At 42.3% G+C, this 21,300-nt stretch overlaps 3 protein-coding genes across 7 annotated transcripts in view; 1 reads left to right on the top strand and 2 right to left on the bottom strand.

Moving 5' to 3' along the window:
- Positions 1-6,273, bottom strand: part of PHTF2 (putative homeodomain transcription factor 2) — a 69,839-nt gene extending 63,566 nt beyond the window's left edge. For 3 of the 4 annotated variants that reach the window (XM_065658453.1, XM_065658452.1, XM_065658449.1), the window contains exon 1: positions 6,194-6,273. The gene's annotated coding sequence lies outside the window, so the exon portion shown is untranslated. Of the gene's footprint in view, positions 1-5,499; positions 5,659-6,193 lie in introns of those variants that run through there. The other variant, XM_065658451.1, reaches the window with a different exon arrangement.
- Positions 6,274-6,790: 517 nt separating this feature from the next.
- TMEM60 (transmembrane protein 60) lies at positions 6,791-11,482 on the top strand. The gene is made up of 2 exons (XM_065657905.1): positions 6,791-6,951; positions 10,632-11,482. The coding sequence occupies exon 2, from the start codon at positions 10,674-10,676 to the stop codon at positions 11,076-11,078; it is 405 nt and encodes a 134-aa protein (XP_065513977.1). The 5' UTR covers positions 6,791-6,951; positions 10,632-10,673; the 3' UTR covers positions 11,079-11,482.
- Positions 11,483-17,962: 6,480 nt separating this feature from the next.
- Positions 17,963-21,300, bottom strand: part of RSBN1L (round spermatid basic protein 1 like) — a 46,084-nt gene continuing 42,746 nt past the window's right edge. For both annotated transcript variants that reach the window (XM_065658448.1, XM_065658447.1), the window contains one exon: positions 17,963-21,230. In XM_065658448.1, the coding sequence (XP_065514520.1) occupies positions 20,574-21,230 (657 nt within the window). In that variant the 3' untranslated portion in view covers positions 17,963-20,573. The remainder of the gene's footprint in view (positions 21,231-21,300) is intronic.

Below are 21,300 nucleotides of genomic sequence, written 5' to 3' on the forward strand. Positions count from 1 at the left end.
CAAAACGCCATTCTGCTTCACACAGAAGCATCTTAATCCCAAAACTAAACTCAGACTGAATCTTGCTAGTCTGTATTCTCTATGTTCCTCTAGCTGCCACATATCTGACCACCCTGCAGTGACAGATGCAGACATGTGGGATCTCATTCAATATACACGTGCCCTGGTGGCAAGCTTCTTCCAGAGGTTTCCTGTTAAAGCCATTCAGGATCACAGCAGCCAGAAATCACAGCTTCCAATTTTCTAAGTACGCTAATCATTAGCCTTTTATGAGAAAGATGAGCACAGACGCTCATCATACCACTGCTTCATCGGGTGCTGATAGCTAATGCTAGCTTACAAATAGAGATGCTTCACATTCCTGCTGGTTCTCTCTTAAGAGGGAACTTTCAGCAGAAGAAATCACTCACTAAAGATGTGTAAGGCCCACAAAGAGCGATGGAGAAGGTCAGGGTGGCCTAGTAAGGCTTTGCAACTGTTTTAACCACTCTAAACCAATATTACCACAGACCACCCTCCTCCTCGGTCACCAGCTTCCTTCCCTTCTACCAGCATCAGAGCACAGGAGACATTTCCAAGGAAATGACTGCCATTACTAAGTAAATGAATAGTTGTCATCTGAATTAGCTCTACAGATCTGTGGACCACGGAATAAGGCAAGTGCTGATGCCACTGCCTGTAGTAAGGCAGCTCTGACTGAAGCCAACTTGAACACTCTGGATCTCTACCTGCGAACTTTCCGAAGTACCATTAACGGAGTCAATCTGGACTAATTAAGACCGTTTCCCCTCTCTTCCTCGGCCTGTTTAGACCTGTAGCGTAAAGTTTTTACAAAGTACTGCCTAAATTAAGTCCTTACATGGTGTGAACTGAGCCCTGCCCTATTATTCCAAACTTCAAGCTTCTGTAAATAAGTTCAGCAGTACTATATTTACCTTTTATACATCAGAGAAGAAAACCTGAAGTAGTAACATTTCCATGTGACAATTAATCTAATATCAGCAAAGCTTAAGAGTATTGATCAACATGAACTGGATCAACTTTAACAACAAGCAACAGAACCAGAATTCAGTATCAATAATGCAAATTATATCTATAATGCGGGGAGGAGGGGAGTGAACTATGTATACCACACAAGGCTTTAAAATCAGATATATCAAATCCAAAAAAGGGAATTTGGTGGTTCAGGGAGCTCTTCCATTCAATATACCACAGTCGGAAAAACACAGAGACACCTGAAGAGAAGAGGAATAACAAGGAAAACAGCACAGTACAGCTCTGTAAATCAGTTGTGTGATCTGATCTGAAATGCATGTATTTTATTTGAAGAAGAATATTAAAATACTGGGGAAGGGGGAGGTGTTTTGAGAAGGGCTATAAATTATGAGCTGCTCGAAAGAATCTCCTGTTGAGACAGGCAAGTACAAACAGAAAAATAAGGAATTATAAATTAAATGAGACTTCAATAAATATAAAGAAAATATAGTCAAGAAAACAACAGCTTCCAATAATAAAGGGAATTTCATTCATTAATTGAGCTTAAAGCATAGCAAAGCCAAGCTTTTAACAGTGAAATATTATATCACAACACATAAATAGACTGTTAAACTCAGTACCACAGGAAGTCACTGAAGCCAAGATTTTACTCAGAGTCAAAAAGAAAGCAGCTATTTAAACACACAATAAGAAGAAAAAAAAAAAAACCCACAGCTGAGGGAATCTCAAGCTTTGTGACCGAGGATGCAAGAAAACATCCACAGACATCGCCGGGCTGATTTGGCCACACGAATACTCTGCCTAGCCTGACCTCCCAATGGCCAGTAACTAATACCAAGGAAGGGGACGAGCAATAGAGCAAGCTAAGAACAAACTGTCCCTTAAGACAGCTGAACACGAAGAGTGTTTAGCCGCCACACTGGCATCTGCCAACCACCTAACCCCCAAAAGCATCTGGCGCTGGCCAGCTTCCAAAATGCAAGGCTTGCATGACTTCACATTTGATGCTACATTGCTTTAATTTCTTCTCTCACTTTGCAATTGTATTTTAATTTTTAAGAACGAGAACCACAAATGTATTTGCAAATAGGAGTTCAATCCAATGCTTGGAGTCATTCCAGGAAGCCATCTAGTCTCTCTGGAGTGCGTCTACCAAGACCACCTCAAATGAACAAAGAATTAAATACTGAACACTACATGTCTCACTTAAAGAGTATTCCCAGCAGAAGTGAATTTGGAAAAAAATCCTCTTTACACATGTAAATTAAGAGCCAAGAGAATAGCTCTATGAACTGTCTGATATCCTCCCCTCAACTGAAAAAAACCCCACAAACATAAGCTGTATTTCCACATTTCTTGACAACATAAAGGGTACCTCTATATATGCATACGTTTGCTCTAACTTTGAAGCTGGTCCTGCTTTGAGATGGGGTTGGACCAGATAGATGGCTTCCAGTGAGCCCTTTCGACCTAAATTATTCTATGATTACATGTAGAGTATGCCCAAACATTACACAGTGATACATTATATCCCTAACTACTATTAACTCTTATTTTCCCCTATAGGCAACTTATTAAGCTCTTTGTATTCTCCTTAAGAACTTGAAAATAATTTCTTCAAGTAGTTAACTGCTTCCTCTGTGACCAGCAAGGACTTTTATGAATAACAGCACAATAAACTCAAGGGAGAACACATGGTATCTAAAGCTTTCAAAGTCTTTCGTTTTTCATGTCGCTACATGTCTTAAAGTAGTATATAAAGTACATATCTTAAAGCCCTTGAATGGTCAGAAGGAGCGCTACCTCTGGTAGAGGTATCCTAAAAGATTTCTGGTTTGTTTCCTTTGTAAAATAAAACAAAAAAAACCAAACCAAAACAAACAAAAAACCAACAACAAAATCACAGAAAAAACAGACCTGCCTTGTTCTGTGGGCAGAAGCAATTAAGTCTGCCTACATTTACCAGTGTCCTGTGGCTCCCTATCGCCCTTCTCCACCTCACTCAACACTTTTTTCCTGCCCCCCACCTATCTGACTAGCTGCCTCAAGTGTTTGGCTGGGCCAGCAGCAGTGGGCACCACGATGGCTCAGAACTCAGCACAGAGACTGGCCAGCAGTTGATCTGAGGAAAGAAGTGACTCAATTATAACTGCCTTTCTTCAGGTGGAAATATTGACTCACTACCTGTCAAAAGTTTTCTAAAAATCTCTCACTGTGTAGGTATTTAATGTCTTTCAGCTGCCATTAAATTTGGCTTCACCATCTGACTGACTGAAGAAGTTACTCAAACAGGAGAAGACGGACAAAAAAAGTAATTGTACAAGCTTTCTGCCCTTTGTAAGCCTAGCGAAAAATTCACACAAACTGGTCGGTGATGAATCCATAGAGCATGCTGTTTATTATGAAAAGAACTTCCTTACAGACAAAAATAAACCCTGTGACTGTCATCACTCTCACTCACAGTGGTCCTGAGAAAAGTAAAATAAATGATGTTTTTATTTCTTTAACAAAATTTCTACCATAAACAAGTATGATATTTAGAAAAAGCCTGGAAATCCAGTATATGTAACTTTGGAGAATTGGGGGAAAAAAAATAATGTCCACTGCTTTCCAGTGACCCCTGCCAGCTGCGACAGGAACAGCATTATTCACCTCCAAGAGCCACTCCACCCTTGGCTGCCTGGTTAACCGCCTCAAGCAAAGCTGACTGAAGTCTTTTCAATGCATCTATGCCTCCCTTCCAATACAACATCAGTACCCTGTGTCCCTGTTTCAGAGCCTACAGGATTCTGAGTTTGCCCAAAACTCACACCGACATTCAGAAGCTATAGATACAGCTGGGAGCAACTTCCTGAGCCAAGCTAACTCTGCTTTGGGAGATATCCAGTACCACCAGAACACTTGAAACGCTCCGTGGAGTTCCCAGCAATTACCGACCATTTATTTGTTTGTCACATTCCACATCGTACAAGAGGAAAAAATTCTACTACAAACATTGAACTAAATCAACTAGGTTTCCAAATTATTTTTCAGATGACTCAGGCTCATTTTTATCCTTTATAATATTTATATCCAGAATAAAAACATACACTGGCAGCAAAACATAGCAACAGAAAACTCAACGGCACAAACATTCCACTTCAAATGCGGATCAGGATCTTAAGCACACCAGTTCTAAGTATTGCTCTCAACCTTCACCTTCAGAAATGAAAACTGTTTGTAAATACTGTAAAGTAGAGCTCTGGGGGAAAAAAAAAAAAAAAAAAAAAAAGTCAAAACTGACAGAAGTATGGTGTGCGTACATACATCAGCTCATAAACACCTTACTGAAACAAAAATAAGACTTCTGAGGAAAGGATTATCTTTTCCAGGGAGTCACAAATAAAGAAGCAAATCAAAGATGATCATCAAAACCTTCAGAGCTACAGAAATAGCCAAATACATACAGCTACTTATAACCCAGAGATTTATTCACAGAACTCTCTTAGCCTCTAACTCCAGGAAAACAAAAACGCCTCATGCCAAGCGCTAATGTATATAACAGAAATATATCCTGACACTTATTGACTACCCTTTGTGCAGCTGAAGATACTAGGACTCATTTCCTAGGATTAAGAGGCTATTTCAAGTGATGCACTTCTCCCTGACAAAACAGACAGCACCATCTATTTAACAGCATCAACAGGAAGATAGAAGTGGGCAAATTACTGATGACACACTATATTTAGTCTCATTACTATTAGAGAGCTCGTGTGTCAAAATTGTAAAACCAGCTGTATTTTCTGTAGGAATCTTTCATCACAAAGAATTTCAGAACATTAATTAAAGTACTTTCAACAAGTCAGGTTTTCCAATTAATTACTTTTTCCAGTTAATTATATGACAGATGGTTAAGACATTGGCAAGTTTGGAATAAAATGCAAGACTCAGCAGCATTACCTTTCAAGTGACCAATGACATGTAAAAGCAGTAAGAGACAAAATACCAAGCACAGAGCATGAGAACATGGACTAAAACTGCCACTGAATCTGATACACCCAAGTCACATGCATCCAGGGAGTATGTGTGAAAAACAAAAGTAAAGAAGATGACACCTGGATAGTTCTACTACTGCATGATCATTTTTCCCCACTGGTCACTTGGTTTCTGATAGAAAAGACAGCAAATACAGCACTTACCAGGAAAATGAATTTGTCAAAAGAAATTTTAACTCATAGGAAGTAGCCTGACATTTAGTTTCCCAAATTGAGAACCACGAACGACATACAAGCTGTAGACAGGTTGTCATTGGGTTAGGGTGCAAAGGGGAGAAAAGCGGTAAGGAATAGAAAGAAAGCACCCAAGGAAGAAGAGAGTGTGTGAAATACAAGAACACAAAAGTAGATGAGGTCAGACATGAAGGTGAAGATGCTGAAATTTAGGACCTTTAAAGGAAAGGAGAAAAAAAGTCCCGTCACCTGGCACAGGCATTAAAGCAGCTCAAGATGCATTACAGCAACCTACCAGGGAAAAGCTGCGGGAACAGCACAAGTCAGACTTAGCCAGCAGGAGTAACAGGGACGGAAACGGTCAGAGGCTCAAGGCTTCAACGCGTAACTGACCGCCTGCCACCCGCAATGAGCTCAGCCACCGGAGGCCAACGAGCCCGGTTGCCGAGGGCTCCCCAGGACGGCGCAGCCCCCCCGCGGTGGAGCGGCCCGCGGCGCGGCGGGAAGGGCCCCTCGGCAGCCGCGCTCGGACCCACCGCCCGGCGGGCCGGGCCCGGGGGCGCGGACACCCGCGCAACCTCCCGCCTGAGGGACCACGGGCCTCCTGCCCGCCCCTCGGCCAGGCTGCCCCGGGGGGAGGCCCCCGGCGGGCCGGCAGCGGAGCCGCTCTCGCCGCCCGGCCACGGGTGAGGGGAGCGGCGGCAAACGGGGATGCGCGAACCGCCCAGCTGCGCCCCCGCCCCGCACGGCCGGGCGCCCCCCGCCCTGCCGCCCCTCACCCAGCGGGCACCCCCGCCTCGCCCCGGCCGCGGCTGCCCAGCCGAAGCCGCTCCGGCCGCCTCCCCCCGCTCCCGCCGAGCCGGCCGGCCCCTTCCCCAGCCGCGCGGGGAACTTGCCGCCCCGCTTCTCCCGCTCCCGCCGGGGCGGGGACGCCTCCCCGCCGCCCCCCCCGCCCCGTTCTCCCCGCTGACCGGGGGTCCCGCCCTTACCGGCCGCCGGTGCCGCGCGGAGCGGGCCCGCGCGCGCCGCAGACAACGGCAGCGAGGGGAGCGCGAGACGGCGGGGAGGCGGCGGGCGCGCGCGAGGCAGCAGCCGGGGGCGGCGCGGGAAGGAGGATGAGGAGGCGCGCGCGCCCGCGAGGCAGCGGCGGCAGCAACAGCGCGCCACCGGAGACGGCGCGCGCCGCCGAGCCGGGGGCGGGGCCGGGAGCGGGTCGGCAGCCAACCCCGCCCCCTCCCCTTCCCCCAGATATGACTGGCGGTGGCGCTGCCCAATGAGAGCGGGAGGGAGGTGGGGCTGTTAGGGACGGACCTCTCCGGAGGGCATGGGCGGGGCCGGTGTGACAGACAGCCTTCTGCACGAATTGACGGCAAAGACACTGGAGGGAGGTGGGCTCAAGGCTGAGCTGCCGCCGGCTGTGAGGGGCGGGCAGACCTTGATGGGCATCGCCACGAACGAGTAGCCGAGGGGGAGGCGGGATTTAACTTGAGCGACCTCGCCGCTGCCCAGTGACAGCGGGGCGCAGTAGCACGTGCGCCCCCGCTGCCCAATAGCCAGCCCGGGGGCGGGGGCTGAGGCAGGCGCTCGGTTTCCTGTGGCGGAACGGGCCGGGACAGCCCGGCCGCCCCCTCAGCTGCGCGTCTGGCCCCGCGTAGCCGGGCGGGAGGGGGATGCGCCGCGACCCTGCGCGGGTGGCGGCGGGTCCGTGCGAGGGCGGCAGCGGCGCAGGGCGGCCCGGGCCCGTGCGGTAGGTGGCGGAGGAGGGAGGGCGAGAGCTTCCACCTCAGGGTCCCGCGTCGGGCCCGTCCTCCTGCAGGCGGGCAGGGCCCCGCCGCGGCTGGCGGAGCGGGTCCGCCGGGGCGGCGGCCCGGTGCGGAAAGCTGGAGCAGCGGTGCCGTGGGGCGGGGGGGGTCAGCCGGTCCGCACCTCCCTTAGCGAGCGGGGGCGGCACAGACGGGCGGTTCCCCCGCCCGGGGCGCTCCGGGCTCGGCCCTGCCGGTCCGGCAGCTGCCGGAGCCGCAGCCCCGCGGGGCTCGGCCCGGGCTCCCCGAGCCGCTGCCGCCGCCAGGGCAGCGGGCGCTGGGCGGTCCCGGCGGGCAGGGCCGGGGGCAGCGGCCGGTGCTCGGGGCGCCGCGGGCGGTTCCAGCGCTGCCGCAGGCTCCGCCGGGCCCGAAACCCTCGCCTGGTTCGCCGGTTGCCTCAGCCTTTTTCTTGGTGTAGGTTCTGAATTATAGATTTTTTCTTTTTTCAGCGAAATTCAGCACCCGGGACTCATAAAGACTCTTAAATTACGGTTTTCCTCCAGTTAAGGGGATGTTGTAGTTTTACTTTATTTACGCTTTCAAATCTACACAGATGAGCCGGACTAAGAAGGAACCAACTGCAAGGACAACTCGTGAATACCAGACCTGTATTCCTATCAGACTAGTTTAATGTGGTTTTAAAATGGGGCTACAGGAATATTTTTCTCTAGGTGTTAAATTACTCATACCTACTGGAATTGTCTTTAAAATGTCGTTTAATTAAGCTAGAGTTCTATTTAATTTGGTTTCCGTATAATATCACTTTCTGGCCTTTATTAGGCAATGGTCAAGGTTTAAATTTAAATGTATAGATCTGTGTTATCATTAATATCGAGTTGAATGTTATGTGTAAGTTTCCCTCTTCTTTGTTTTTTTCCTTCTAAATAGGATATAATTAGCTATCATAGTATTCTAATTATGCAGATCATCTCACCAAGGTCAGTAATGGTGTTTCTCATTTCTGAAATGTTTCACTTACTACTAATTATATGAGTCCTACAAGGAGTCAAGAGCTTTTTTTATTTTTACACTCTGATATTTCTTCAGTGTTTTCACAGAAGAGCTAGTTTAGACTTGTACCATATTTGCATCCTTTTTCCAGCGTTAAGCATCTTGTGATAGCTGGTCTGTAGCTGAGAACCTGCTGAGAAACTCCTTTCTTTCATAATAAGAGATGGTCAAGTGCTCCATGTAATGAAAGCCTTCATCCTTATGTCAGCTGTATTCCCAGCTGTTAGTCTTCAGAATTTGGTAGCTTCCTTTACTCAGACTGTAGAACATGTGGATTTTCTTGAGTTTTCATAAAAAATAGCTGCTAATGTTGGAGTCTTGCAGTCCTGTCCAATCTTGTGGTTACATCTCTTCAGTTAGGTCAAAGAAAGGCAGTATAATGTCCCATACTGAGTTTTCTGCCTGTGCTTTTTACAAAATTGTTACAAAGTGGTTCTCAACACTTAGGAAAGCTGCAAATCTTTTCATCAAGTGATCAGCGTTCAAATTCAGTAGCCTCATCTACTGTATCTTTAATAGCTGTTTCTTTCTGAGACAGTTGATAGCACCTTCTTTAGAGTATCTGATAACCAGATACTTTATCACAGTGTTGAATTCCTTTTTTCCTTTCAGACCCAAGTTTCCACTCTTGTTTCTTTGGTTTCCACTTTCTCCAGTTTGCTAATAGGAGATTTTCCTTCCTGTAGTATCCGTAGCATTGATTTCTAGAACTAGTTATCAAAAAATTTCTCATGAAAGGAATGTCCAGACTTCATTTCAGATCACTACCCGCTTCACTTCAGCTGCAGTCTGGCACTTGAAAATATTGGGAATATTTTTAAAATACTGGAAATAACTTCAGGCAGGTCACAGTAATTGTTCTGTAATCCTCTGCACTTGCCGGCTGCTTTAGGTCTGTTTCTCTAACAAAAAAAGAGCAATGCTGTCTAAACTTCCTCCAGTGTTTTGTCTGCTTAGGAATTACCTCTGACATTAGTGTCTCTACTCACCTTCACCCCTTCCCTAAGGAGGGGGGTCTTGGATCTACCCGGCCAGTAACTGGCTGTCACCAGACCCTTTGATGATCTGAGCAGAACTGAGACAGCAAGAAGCAAACTACAAAAATCCTATTTTAAACTTTTTTTTTTTTTTTGCTGGTTCTGCTCAAGGAACTGCCCTGGTCTGGGTCACACAAGTGTCAGCCCTAACACAAGGGAAGAGATGCACTGACAGTAACTCCAATTTAGATTATTTTAGGCTAAACTGGATCTTTTCCTTGAGAGAAATCCCACTACTATCCACCAAGTCAAATGCATTGAAACTTCAAGCCCAGACTGAAAAAAAAAAAGTAGGTCTGTTGAACTGTCAGAAGACCCAGATTGAAATTGTGGGATAATTTTAGTGGTGTACAAAGTAGTTATCCTCTAAGCCAGCAGCTTTTACTTCCCTTCTGGTTCCAGTGCTTATCTGAGTACAAAGCTGGTTCAACTTGACAATCTGGCAAAAAACTAACCCAGTTAAAAATAAAAAGGTGCCGATAGATTTCTGCTTGTTCAGTGAGTTTAACAGGGTTAATGGGGTGATCTTGTGAGGATCAGTAAGAACACAGGAAGCAGCAGTAGCTTGTGGGCACCGAGGAGAAGGGAGAAGCAGCTCTTGTCCTTCCCTCATGGTGTCTGGCGGGGAGGGTTAGATGCTTCAGAACACCTTGTCTCGCTTTCAGTTACTTAAGGATTTTTGTAACCTGGAACAAATCAAAGCTCAGCTTCTTATTTCAAATGAAAGAATATCAGTGTTCCAAAGGGAATTATCATTTTTTAAAATAGTTAAACCTATTTCAGCACTATTTCACTGATACAGATTATCTGTATATTTGTAGTGTGTTGTCTTAAGATTGTAGTTATTCTCCTCTGCTTTTTGCACTTGCAGTGAAAGGCTTTTGACAGATGCAGTAGTAAAAGCCTTTCCGTTAGGAATATCAACACTACCTTTCACGACTGTAGTGCCAGATATCCTCCTTGTTTTTCTTTTGCCATGACTACATAGAAATATAAATACACTAGCAAGCCAATAAACCTCAATAGTGTTCCTGTCTGCATACTTCAGATACCTGCCAGAATGCCAACATTATCTGTAGCTTTTAGTAGTCTGCTGCTTGACAGCAAGTGGCAGTGCTGCCTGGCTTGGCTTCAGCCTGGGGCATTTCAGCTGCAGGATCTTTCAGGTGGTTGGTTACTCGTGCTTGTTATTTGGTTTATGTTTCACTATGATTCTTCATTATAGAGAGAGAATTGTTAAGTTTATTTTCAAGTGCTAATTATGAGTGCCTTAGTGCTGGAGGAAAATGTATCTAAACATATTCTTAGCATACAAAAATCCCTAAAGGAGCTAGTTCAGGATGAAAGCATCATTTGTTTCACAGAACAAATTTACATTAAGGTAGGTTACACAGCTGACTTAAGGGCCAGAAGAGTGCTTCACTGAGGGTGGTGGTTACAAAAGAAACACTAAGTGTGTACGTGAGGTTAGGAGGGCTGGGAAAGCAAGAACAAGAAATGAGGCTCCTTTAAGGAATATGCCTAATGGTTGTGTAGTGGCATCTTCTGATGGCTTCCCCCTCCTCTTGTTTTGTTAGGTTGTTGCTGACAGTGAAAGACTTCCTCTGAAAGCTGTTTAAATGAGAATGTCCCTGGCGCAGAGAGTACTACTGACATGGCTTTTTACATTACTGTTCCTCATCATGCTGGTGCTAAAGTTGGATGAGAAAGCACCATGGAACTGGTTCCTCATTTTTATTCCAGTCTGGATATTTGATACTATTCTTCTAGTTATGTTAATTGTAAAAATGGCTGGACGTTGCAAGTCTGGCTTTGACCCTCGCAATGGCTCCCAAAACATCAAGAAAAAAACCTGGTATCTCATTGCAATGCTACTTAAATTGGCTTTCTGCCTCGCCCTCTGTGCTAAACTGCAACGATTTACAACAATGAAGCTGGCCTATGTATTTATCCCCTTGTGGGCCTTGCTTATTGGGGGTATGATTGAACTTGGATATAATATCTTCTATGTACGAAGAGACTAAGCTATACTATGTGGTTTTCAACAATGAGATTGGTACCAATTACTGGATTATTACAGTTTTGCCACAAACTTGATCTCCAAACTAGAACACCAAATAAGAAATCGATCAAGCTGGAGACTTCACCTAAACCAGGCTGAAGAGTGGAAGTAAACTTGTTCCATTTTTTATTTTAAAACTGTCACTGACGCTCTTGTAAATAAAAGTATTTGTTCAATAAAAGATGTTCTAATATGATTATTACTGTTGTTACACAGAATAACATACTGGCTCTTCACATACAGGGAGATCTTCTCAAAGGAACCACAAGTGTTCTATCCCAGAGCATTCAGCACATTGGGTAATCCTTGAAATAAGGACTTAAGTCTTCTGCTACTTGATGCTGTCACTCAAGGAGTAACCAGTTAACAGTAATTTGTATAATGTGCTGGATCAGTAACAATTCATAGCTGCCAAGTAAGAGCAAAAAAATAATGAAATTACTTGGCCTTTCTGATAGTGAGAATCCAGAATGCAGAAGTAGTACTTTAGGAAGATGTATTTTAATGCCCTAGTACATTAAATCTCTGGGGGTGAAGTCTTGGCTTTATGGAATATTGGCAAACTCAGATGTGAGTAAATGAACTTGAAATTTAAAGTAACAAAGGCAATGAATGGGACTTCTGGGTAGAGCTGGAACCATAAGCATATTTTATGGACTGAAAGTGCACTTCTAGGAGCTACAGTAACACCAAAGTCAAATGTAAAAGTTGTCTAGGACATAATTAACATGCATGCTGAAAATACTGAAGCATTTAAATTGTCTTAGGTACAAAAGAATGTCTAGTGAATGAAAAGAGCCCAGAAAAAAACACCCTAAGGTAACAGGAAGTAATAAGGTCAAAGTGTCTCTCAAATAAAATTTTAATTATGTGCATTCAACTGTACTTGTCTTTAAAAAAAAAGTTCCTACAGTGTTTGGATTTTCTGTTTGCTCTTCAGCTACACAGATGTGGGCATACATACATGGGAACCATATTGGTGGAAACTGCTTAAAGGGCTTTATTTAAGAAACCAACCTGTTCCCTTCTAAGACAATGGATCCCAATTCAGAACATCAGGTAACAAATGAGCTTTAAAAAGAATTTAAATCATGTTTGCCTCAGAGTGGTTAACTGTCCTACCTTGCTAAAGGAGAAACCAAGGAATGACAAAAAAAAATTCTAATCATTAGCTGTTAAAAAAATTCAAAATATTTACATCCCCTTTATTATAATAAAAACATGTCAATTTTTACTAAACAAATCCATGTACTCAGCCCCAGTTTATAAACATCACATAATTTATAGAGAGCTGAAACTACCATTGAAAAAGTTCTTTTCCCTTCAGTGCCTATGAGGAACAGCTCTTTTTGGGAGGTGTGTATCTCTGCCCTACTTAGGTCTGAACAATAGTTCATGGAAGGACCTTGCTCTGTGCCCACTCACACAGGATTCTTGGGACAAACTGGTCTTGGGCCTGCTGAATACAGAAAATGTGAGAGTGAGCACACACATTTATATGCTATATGTAAGTATATATGTGTATATATATGGTATAGAGAATATGCTTAATCTGTATGCCCAGTTTAGCCCTCTTCAGCACTTCATCAGCACTGTCAAATGGAAACTGCGGTCACTGAGCTGCCAAGGATGCGATAGTCCAGGTACAGCCCCTGGCAGGCAAGCTAGACCTCAGGTGTGGCTTTTATTGGATGCTTTAAGAATTTATGGAGAAGGAAGTGTCTGAAGAGTTACCTCCAGTTAAAGTAAACTTCTATGAAGCACTTAAACATCTCTGCAAATACATAACAAGCATTTAAGCACTTAAGACAAATATACACATACACACACCCTTCTGGTATGTTATGGAACCAAGTATAAAACCAAGTACCCACAGTCTTCCCACATCTGATGATTATCACAGAATAAAAAGCAAAAAGGCCCTGTTCACATGATGCCAAAACCCCCCATGCTGCTCAGAAGAGGAGGGCAGCTTTCCTCAGTCAAGCTGATGTTTTTAACAGATCATAACAACTTATCACAACAAATGATGAGAGAATAAGAACTACCCTCATTAGGACCTGGTATATTATTAGCAAGATGGGCAACGAATGGTGAAATCTGCCCCCTTAATAAACTCCTTCTATTCCACAGATGTAACAATTATCTGAAAGTTTGGCATCTCTAATTAACTGGAATTGAACACAGTTGTTCCAAATCTCCTTTTAATTGCTGCCTCTAATTCAAGAGAACAAGACCAACAATTGCAGTGTTTTGCTTGTGGGTTTGGCTTGTCTGTTATTTGGTTTGGTATTTCAGGTTTGTTTGGTTTGGGGTTTTTGGGGGGTTTGTTTGGGTTTTTCTTCTTTTTGGTGGTGTTTTTTAAAGGTTTATAAACCTTGAAATAAATCACAATGGTTTTGAAAGCTGAAGCAGATGTTTCTTTCTGGTGTCCTACAGGAGCCACACACAAATTAATTTCCTTTGGCACAAAGTGTTTTTAGGACACAAACACATGCAAATGCTCAGCTTTGTTTGCAAAGATATTTCGATAAGAGAAATATCCCTTTTGACAATATTTTATATCAGATTTAACAGACCTAAACTATACTGACACATTTGTACACACAGTCGGGCTTTTTTGTGATATCAGAACTTCATTCAAAAGGATTTATGACACAAAGTACACTGCAGCCCACCACGACCTTCCCAGGTCGTTGCAGGAATTACAGCTGTTGGTAACTACCCAGGTTCTCAAAGGTGCTGCTGGCAGCTTCAACATGGAACAAGCTCCACTCACACCTTTTCTGAGATTTACAGCCTGGTCAACTGATCTTTGCTAAATAGAACACAATGAGTGAAAAGCAGATTTGATGAAGCTGGCAGGGAAAAGGGGGAGATGGTGCTGAGACAGCTCACACTGATTTGCAAGAAATGGGCAGAGGAGAAAGCGGATCCAAGTCCCCAGTGCGGTGGGGAACACGGCGGCACCTTCGCTCGGTTCCTGCAGCAGTGCGTGTGGGACGGGAGGGGAGGACTCTGCCTCCAATAGCTTTGTTTTCAAATGCATTTCAAAAGATTGCTGTTCTGAAATGAAACTGAAAGTACTTATCTGTTAATAATATATATTATATACATAATATATAGAGAGATATATGGAGATACATATTCTACATCATTTATTTCTCTTCAGATCATTTATACAAGCTTGAACACTTCAGCATGCATTGTAGGTGAGTATTTACTTTTCTCTGATTAAGGAAAATTCTCAATGCATATGTGTGAAAGGTCATGAAACGATAATTTCCAATTTTCCTATTCATATTGACTTTCTTGACTTGTCACCGTTTTAGACCAGTATCCAGTTTTCTCTTCTTTTTATACTTGAAAAATACAATTGCATCCCCACACATCCCCACCCTCAAAAAACTTTAACTTAAGTACTCTTAAGAACATGTGTAAACACATCCAAAATGCATTGCTAGGCAGGGGTGACAATGTTAAAAACAGGGTCTAAGTTACACAACAGTTTAAGAGATGAAAGCAGAATTATTTTCTGGTGTATATGCATAGTGGTACAGAAACAAAATCTTAAGAGTAACCTCATGGAAGTTTTCACATTTGCCCAGTTTAAAAGTTGGGTGACATAAAGGTATTGACAAAAGTGAAATTGATGAGACTCGCATTATAACAACATTAGGTGTGACCTGTTTTAACACCACTATATTTTGGGAACAAATAACATTGCTTTTCAGTAATAAAGCTCCTGAATAACTGCATCCTCAGATATAAGTTCTTTGAATGTATTAAATTAATTATCATGGGAAGCATAGCATTACTACATAACACATCACAGTTTTGGTTGTGGTTTTTTTTTTAAATTGAGGTAAAAATAACTACACCAAATTGGAAAAAGGGTGTTTGTACCTTTTTGTTGTACCGTTATTAAGGTTTGGGTGGAGTTAGTCTCCCATATGAGCCTTTTAAACCTGCACAGCCCTGGGTATCAACTGGCTGCTGAACTTGGAAAGCATCAAGCTCTGTGGCCACAAAGGAATCACTGCAAGTGGGACCACTACAGTACTACTAATATTAATTCAACATTTTCTCCTTCTACTGAAGTTGGATAAAGACCAGAAAAATCTGCAACTCAATCATGCTATTTCCTTCCATCTGCCTTTTCTGACAAAACCAAAATCACAAGCAGGCAAAAGAAAGAAAAATCTTACTACAGTGCAGAATGATAGTGTAATAGCAAGAAACAGGGAAGAAATGAGCACTCAAGCTTAGTTTATCTGTGTTAGCTTTAACATCAGTGTTCTTTTTGAAGTTTATCAAGAAATCACTGCTAAAAGATGGCTAAGAGTTTGATTTCTGAGATTAAAAGCTCTCAACTACATTGAACAGACAGACAAGGACCTGAGGGTTATTGCATGTTTAGGATACAGCTTTAGCAATCTTGATTTATTTTACATTAGTTTTCCACCGACAGGTCTGATTCTCAAGGTTTTCTTCTTGAGATACTTAAGGAACAGCTTTCTCAGGTAATTGCCCTATTTTGTCCAATACAACCAGATTAAAAACCTTAAACACACGCCTACGCTCTACCAACCACTGCACTTTCATTCAGGTGGGCTGGAAATTAATTGGTAAAAGGCAGCATAATATCAAAATACTAATTGAAAAATAAAACCTGATAAAATTAGAAGTTTAAACTGCTGTTTTAATCAATGTTTGTTATCGGACTATCGTAACTGTATCATAACCAAGCAGCACAGGACTACTTAGGACTGATGCCCTCGTCAGGAGGCTCATCTACCAGCATGACCAGAATGTGAGAAGATCAGTGTTTAGCTGGCACTCAGGTACCTCCCGGCTCCAGAGCAGAGGAAATACCAGCATCGCAGCAGAGAAAAACAGTGGTTAGAATATAATACACTAAATCTGCAAAGTCAATGTCCCTGATGATTCTAATAGAAACAGCAACCTAGATATTGTTAAGTTAAATCACGGCTTCTGAACAGAACACAATTTGTATTTCTAAGAAAAATGAGACAAGTGACAATGGGAATCGAAGTTCCCCAGATTTTCCCATGTGGGCTGCAAATGCAGTGGAATCTGCATGAAATATCAGTATTGCCTATTATACAGCTTTTAAAGTGCATTTCATCCATTTGAGAAATTAATAAAATACCAGTTGAACACAGTGACTTACTATCTAAGAAAACATTCTCAACAGCATCATTCACAGCAAAGCACAGATCAAAGAAAAATTGTGTTTTCCATTTCCAACTTGTACACATTCACAGTAAGGTAAAAGGCGCTGGTCTGCCTATAGAAAATGTTCTCTAAATATCTGACCGCTAAAAAAACCCCACGAATAAAATTACACATGAGAAGCCTGAAAAGTTCTTTTATCTTTTGATCAGAACAAGTACAGTTTTCATCCTAGCAGGGTCAGGTCTATCATCTTTCAATAGTTTATTTTGCCAAGCAGCATGGAGAAAAAATGCATTTATTTCAATCAATTCAGCATCCTTATTCACATGCAGATATTAGAAAACAGTCATTTTGATCAATGAATACCTGTCCTGTGTTTTTTGGAAGACTTACTCAATTTTCCCAATCTGTAACGTTCGGATCTGTTTCACAGCATTCTGCTATTTCATGTTTCCATTTTCTACACCATTTGCAATGCCAATGTGCACATGTATTTCTGCTTAAAAATCAATTTTATTTATCACCAAGGAATTCTTTCACAGATGAATACTTAAATCATCACCCTCTCAAATAATACTTTATTTCTAATACTAGATAGAATTAATATTTCAGTTAAAGAAGTATTGAAATATTCACTAGAGTAACAAGGAAGGGAAAATCTGCATGCCAGCAGTACCTGTAATGAAAATGCTGTTTCAGAGTCAATTTGCAGGCATTTGGAGGGCTGGGGGATGACACAACACTGAGTAACACTTGTACGTAACACGTGAAGTCAGTTGCCAGTGAAATGCAAAAAGATCCAGTAATTAAAAAAAAAAAAGTAGCTACCATCTTGAAAGCTATTGGTAGTGACGGCAACAATGCAATTCTTTGCTATCCACAAATACGGTACCAATATCTAGGAAAACATGTTTAAATTTCTGCACATCATGTCATTAACTGGAACACCACTGCAAACACACAGATGTCAACACCACTGCAGTACAGGCAAGAGGCCTTAAGCAGGTTTTTCCAATCTGCAGAAGAACAAGGGCCAAGAGAGACAACAAAACACCAGAGATTTCAGCCAAAATAACAGAAATATTTACATACAACTGAAATCCAGGGAAGGGGGAAAAGCAATAAGCAAAGACTAGTTTCAGTACATCAGAAGACATGAAAGATTTATTGCTGAAGCAAAAGTCTGAATATAAAGTCGTATGCAGCAGGAGTAAAGGTTATAGCATAGGACCACTGGAAACCAAAGCAAGAGCTTGTCAGATTAATGAACAATTTGGGAGCTGAAATTCTCAGAAAACGTACTCCTCTCTTAAAGAGCAACCGCATCAAAATGAGTACAGCACAGGTAGAGGACAAAGAATTTTTTTTTTTCTTTTTAAAGCAAAGTAAGAATTACACACTAATATAGCCAGTCAACCCAAACCGTTCACACCTTTGAATGCGACGGGAGTTCTGAGAGCCATTGGTAATCCCTGTATTGTTCATATCGTGCCTATAAGGAATTCTGCCCAAAAATGAGAATCTAGTCTGTCTCAAAAATCAAAATAAAGGATACATAATAACTGCAAAACCTGCCACTCTCTTTCAAGCTCCTAAAATTCTGAAAGTGATGGGGAAAAAAAAAAAAAAAAAAAAAAAAAAAAAAAAAAAAAGAGTTGAAGCTGTAGGCAGTTCAGAAGCACAATTTCAGAACCATGACATAACCTGAGCAGAAGTTTGAGGCCGTAATGGCACTGAGCAGGTCTTCAAAGGGAAACAAAGTTCTACTCTTAACTATAAAGACATGCTTTTGCTAAATCATTTTCAAAGATTTATTTTTTCAGTCCAGACAGGGCCTGTGATGCAGGAAGATGTTTGCTGCCAAGGGGATGTATGCATACACTTTACTAAAATCTGACCAATTGGAAAAACAAACAAACAAAAAAAACCCACCACCAAAAAAAACCCCACAAAAAACTTGAATGAACAATCAGCATATGGATGACTAGCACACAATTTTTTTTTTTTTTTTTTTAAAAAACCAGTATCTGGAAAGGCTGGTTTTGCTAAAGGTGGAGCCTTCTGCTAACCCCCTTGGAAAGCTGCATGCATGGTGCAAATTACAACCTGCAGCTCTGCTTTTTCTTCTCTTCCACTGCTCTCCAACGGCCGGCAGAGAGAACAGGGACGGAAGGCTCCGTAATTGTGTACGGATGTTCAGAAAGTCAGAGATTACAGGTGGAAGTTTCCAGATAATTCAGAAAACACAAAGGGAGCTGAGACCACATTTTTATCAGAAAGGCTCAAATTGTTACACAAACCAAATAGGTTTTCAAATCAGAATCTGCTAGAGGAATAACCATGTCACATATGAATCATCTGCTCCTGGTGTGAGGGGAAAGCAAGATCCCTGAGGCTGCAAAACTGGTAGTAACCTCTTAGCCAGCATCCAAGAATCCAGCAGTTAGACTTAAGGACATATTAGCCACATCCAAAAGATCCATGTTTCTATTGCTTCTCTAATATGTAATTATGGCTATGTAGGAGTAATGTTTAGCAATTCAAATATTGATTTAATTAATAATTCCTCGCCAGACCTATTTTAGATTTAAACAAATCAGGGCACTCATCTGTTAAATGGCAGATTTTAGTGCCAGGCATAAGTACTCAGTAACATTTTGAATTTTAACTACCTAGACGCAAAAACCGTTTGCAACAAAAGGGCCTCAGCTAGTTGAATTGGACATCACCTGGAAATTGTATTGTTCTATTGCTACAAATGAAGCCAAAGTGATCAACTAAGTGCATCAAAGGTTATAAACTGGGTACACACTGGGAACATACTTTCAGAAAGCTATAGGGAAAAATAAAACAAAAATCTGAGATAGATAGGGCTTTGGAAATAACAATAGGCCTAAGGAGCTTAAATTTGAAATATTTAGCTGAAAGACAGGCTGTAGGACAGTTTACTGCTATTTGTAGCTACCTGAAAAAGAAATATCATTCAGATGTGTTTGAACTATACAGTAATATGTTACACAAAGAATCAAATTAGTTAAATGCCGGAGTTTTTGCCATTACCACATGAGATGCTAGCTAGCCTTGAAATCCTCTTCCTTCAGAACATGGCTTAAGAGAATTCAAGCGTTCCATAGGTGGGGAGAGAGAGCAGTTAACTTGGACACCACTGTTATTATCGTAATGAAACAACTCATTTACAAACTGAACTGAGGAGGAATCTTCCTACTAGACATACTGGCAAGTATCTTTATTGCCTGGCGCTATCAGCGCAGGGAGCGATTCCTGGGAATCACAGGCCACTGCTAAACCTGAGGCCTTTACAGGTCGATCAGTAAAGATTTAAACATTCTTTAATTTTAGTCAGATAACTGATTTAAGTTGAGGGGGGTTGTTCTTTCTGCTGTGAAATGGAGCCGTTCCAGCTGTGGTTTGAGCAGGGGCAGAGGTGAGCGCAGGGGGGACCCCAGCCCCCGGGCAGAAGCGCGGGGTCGTGCCGAGCCCACCGCCCGTCCCACTGTGCTCGCAGCAGGGCCAGGGCTGCCGCTCAGTTCCACCCCAGCATCTGACCACAGCAGTTTGGGGAGTGTTTAGCGAGCAACTGTAAGGGATCCTATCAAGGGAGGACTGATTTTGCACTGACTAATCTCCATTTACAAAGAATGCCTCAGCTCTACCTCAGGTTGCTACATCTCGCCTCACGACGGCGTAAGGGCATCCTATGCCTTAGTGCAGGTAGAAACAGAACCATGCAGAGAGGCAGTTTAACTGAATTATTTTTTGCAGACCCAAAAATAAAACCAATCTGTTATTATGAACCTTTATTAAGTGGCTCACATTTCAGTATAAATCACACTAAAAAGATTTTTAAAAAAGATATTTACACTACAGTGCTGACACATTTAAAATGAAAAAATTGGTATAAATAAGCTCTATGGAAAAGCCTGGAATTGTCAAAAAGAATTCTGGCTCATCTTACAAAAAATATATATGTTAAATGTCAGCTCTACTCTAAAACCTACAACTCAAAATTATTTAAAGACTTCTGTATGTTAAACCTGCAGTGTTTACAGTGCATCTGGCCCTAAGTGCTTTGATACTTCACAGTTATGGACAGGCACTGAGGAATGTTACAAAGCTACATAACTATTTTCTGTAACAGATGCGAAGGCAAGTCACAAACTTACCTCACAGAGTTTATGAATCTTTACATTATTACATCATTAAGTTTAAAAAGGAATTTAAAACCATATATACAAATTCAGCACAAAAAATCATCCTCTCTTTGTCCATGCAGTTTGGGGTATGACGAACTATGTTGTCTTGTATCATCTGGATGTACATGACCTCCAGGGCATAACTTGCCTTGTAAGTCTTTGTTGCCAGGTTCAAATTTAGAATCCATTTCCAACTTAAACGCCGTTAATTCCATGTGATCCAATCTAGTCTGAACATTCTGGCCCCCAACGTCATTAGGTGCCACTGTCTTTTCAGCAAGATCAACATTCATGGGTTCTTCTTTTATTCGGTGAGGTGCAATAGGTTCATGTTTTATCGGCATAAATTCCTGCTGCAGATACTTTGTCTGCAGAGCATCTGAAAATTTGGTGTCTTCGGAGGTATTTTTGCTTATCGTACAAATTCTGCTGTCAGTCTGAAGTCCAATAACCGAAGACTTGGGGTCTGCAGAGGTCCCTGCTTCAACAGTATTTGTATTTTGAGAAATTTCTTCCTCTGAATGATACAGCTTGAGCCGGATGTGCCAAGCCAAACTGCACACAGCCGAAACTGTTTTGAACTGGTGCACAACATTCCTTGGGATAAAATAAATGTCATTATCGAATAACTGAATTCTGGCATATCGAATGCCTTCCCTTCGCAGTTGATTAAGTTTTGCATCATCAACCCACTGGACACACTGGAGGAAAAAAAAAAAGGGGGGGGGGGGGGCGGTGAAAACTCTGATTTAGGACCTAGAATACACCTGA

The sequence above is a fragment of the Caloenas nicobarica genome, chromosome 1, assembly GCF_036013445.1.
Source record: "Caloenas nicobarica isolate bCalNic1 chromosome 1, bCalNic1.hap1, whole genome shotgun sequence".
NCBI classification, from domain to species: domain Eukaryota; kingdom Metazoa; phylum Chordata; class Aves; order Columbiformes; family Columbidae; genus Caloenas; species Caloenas nicobarica.

Bases quoted from the DNA above. Each gene is read 5' to 3' on its own strand.
- TMEM60 (XM_065657905.1), top strand. From the start codon at position 10,674: ATGAGAATGTCCCTGGCGCAGAGAGTACTACTGACATGGCTTTTTACA.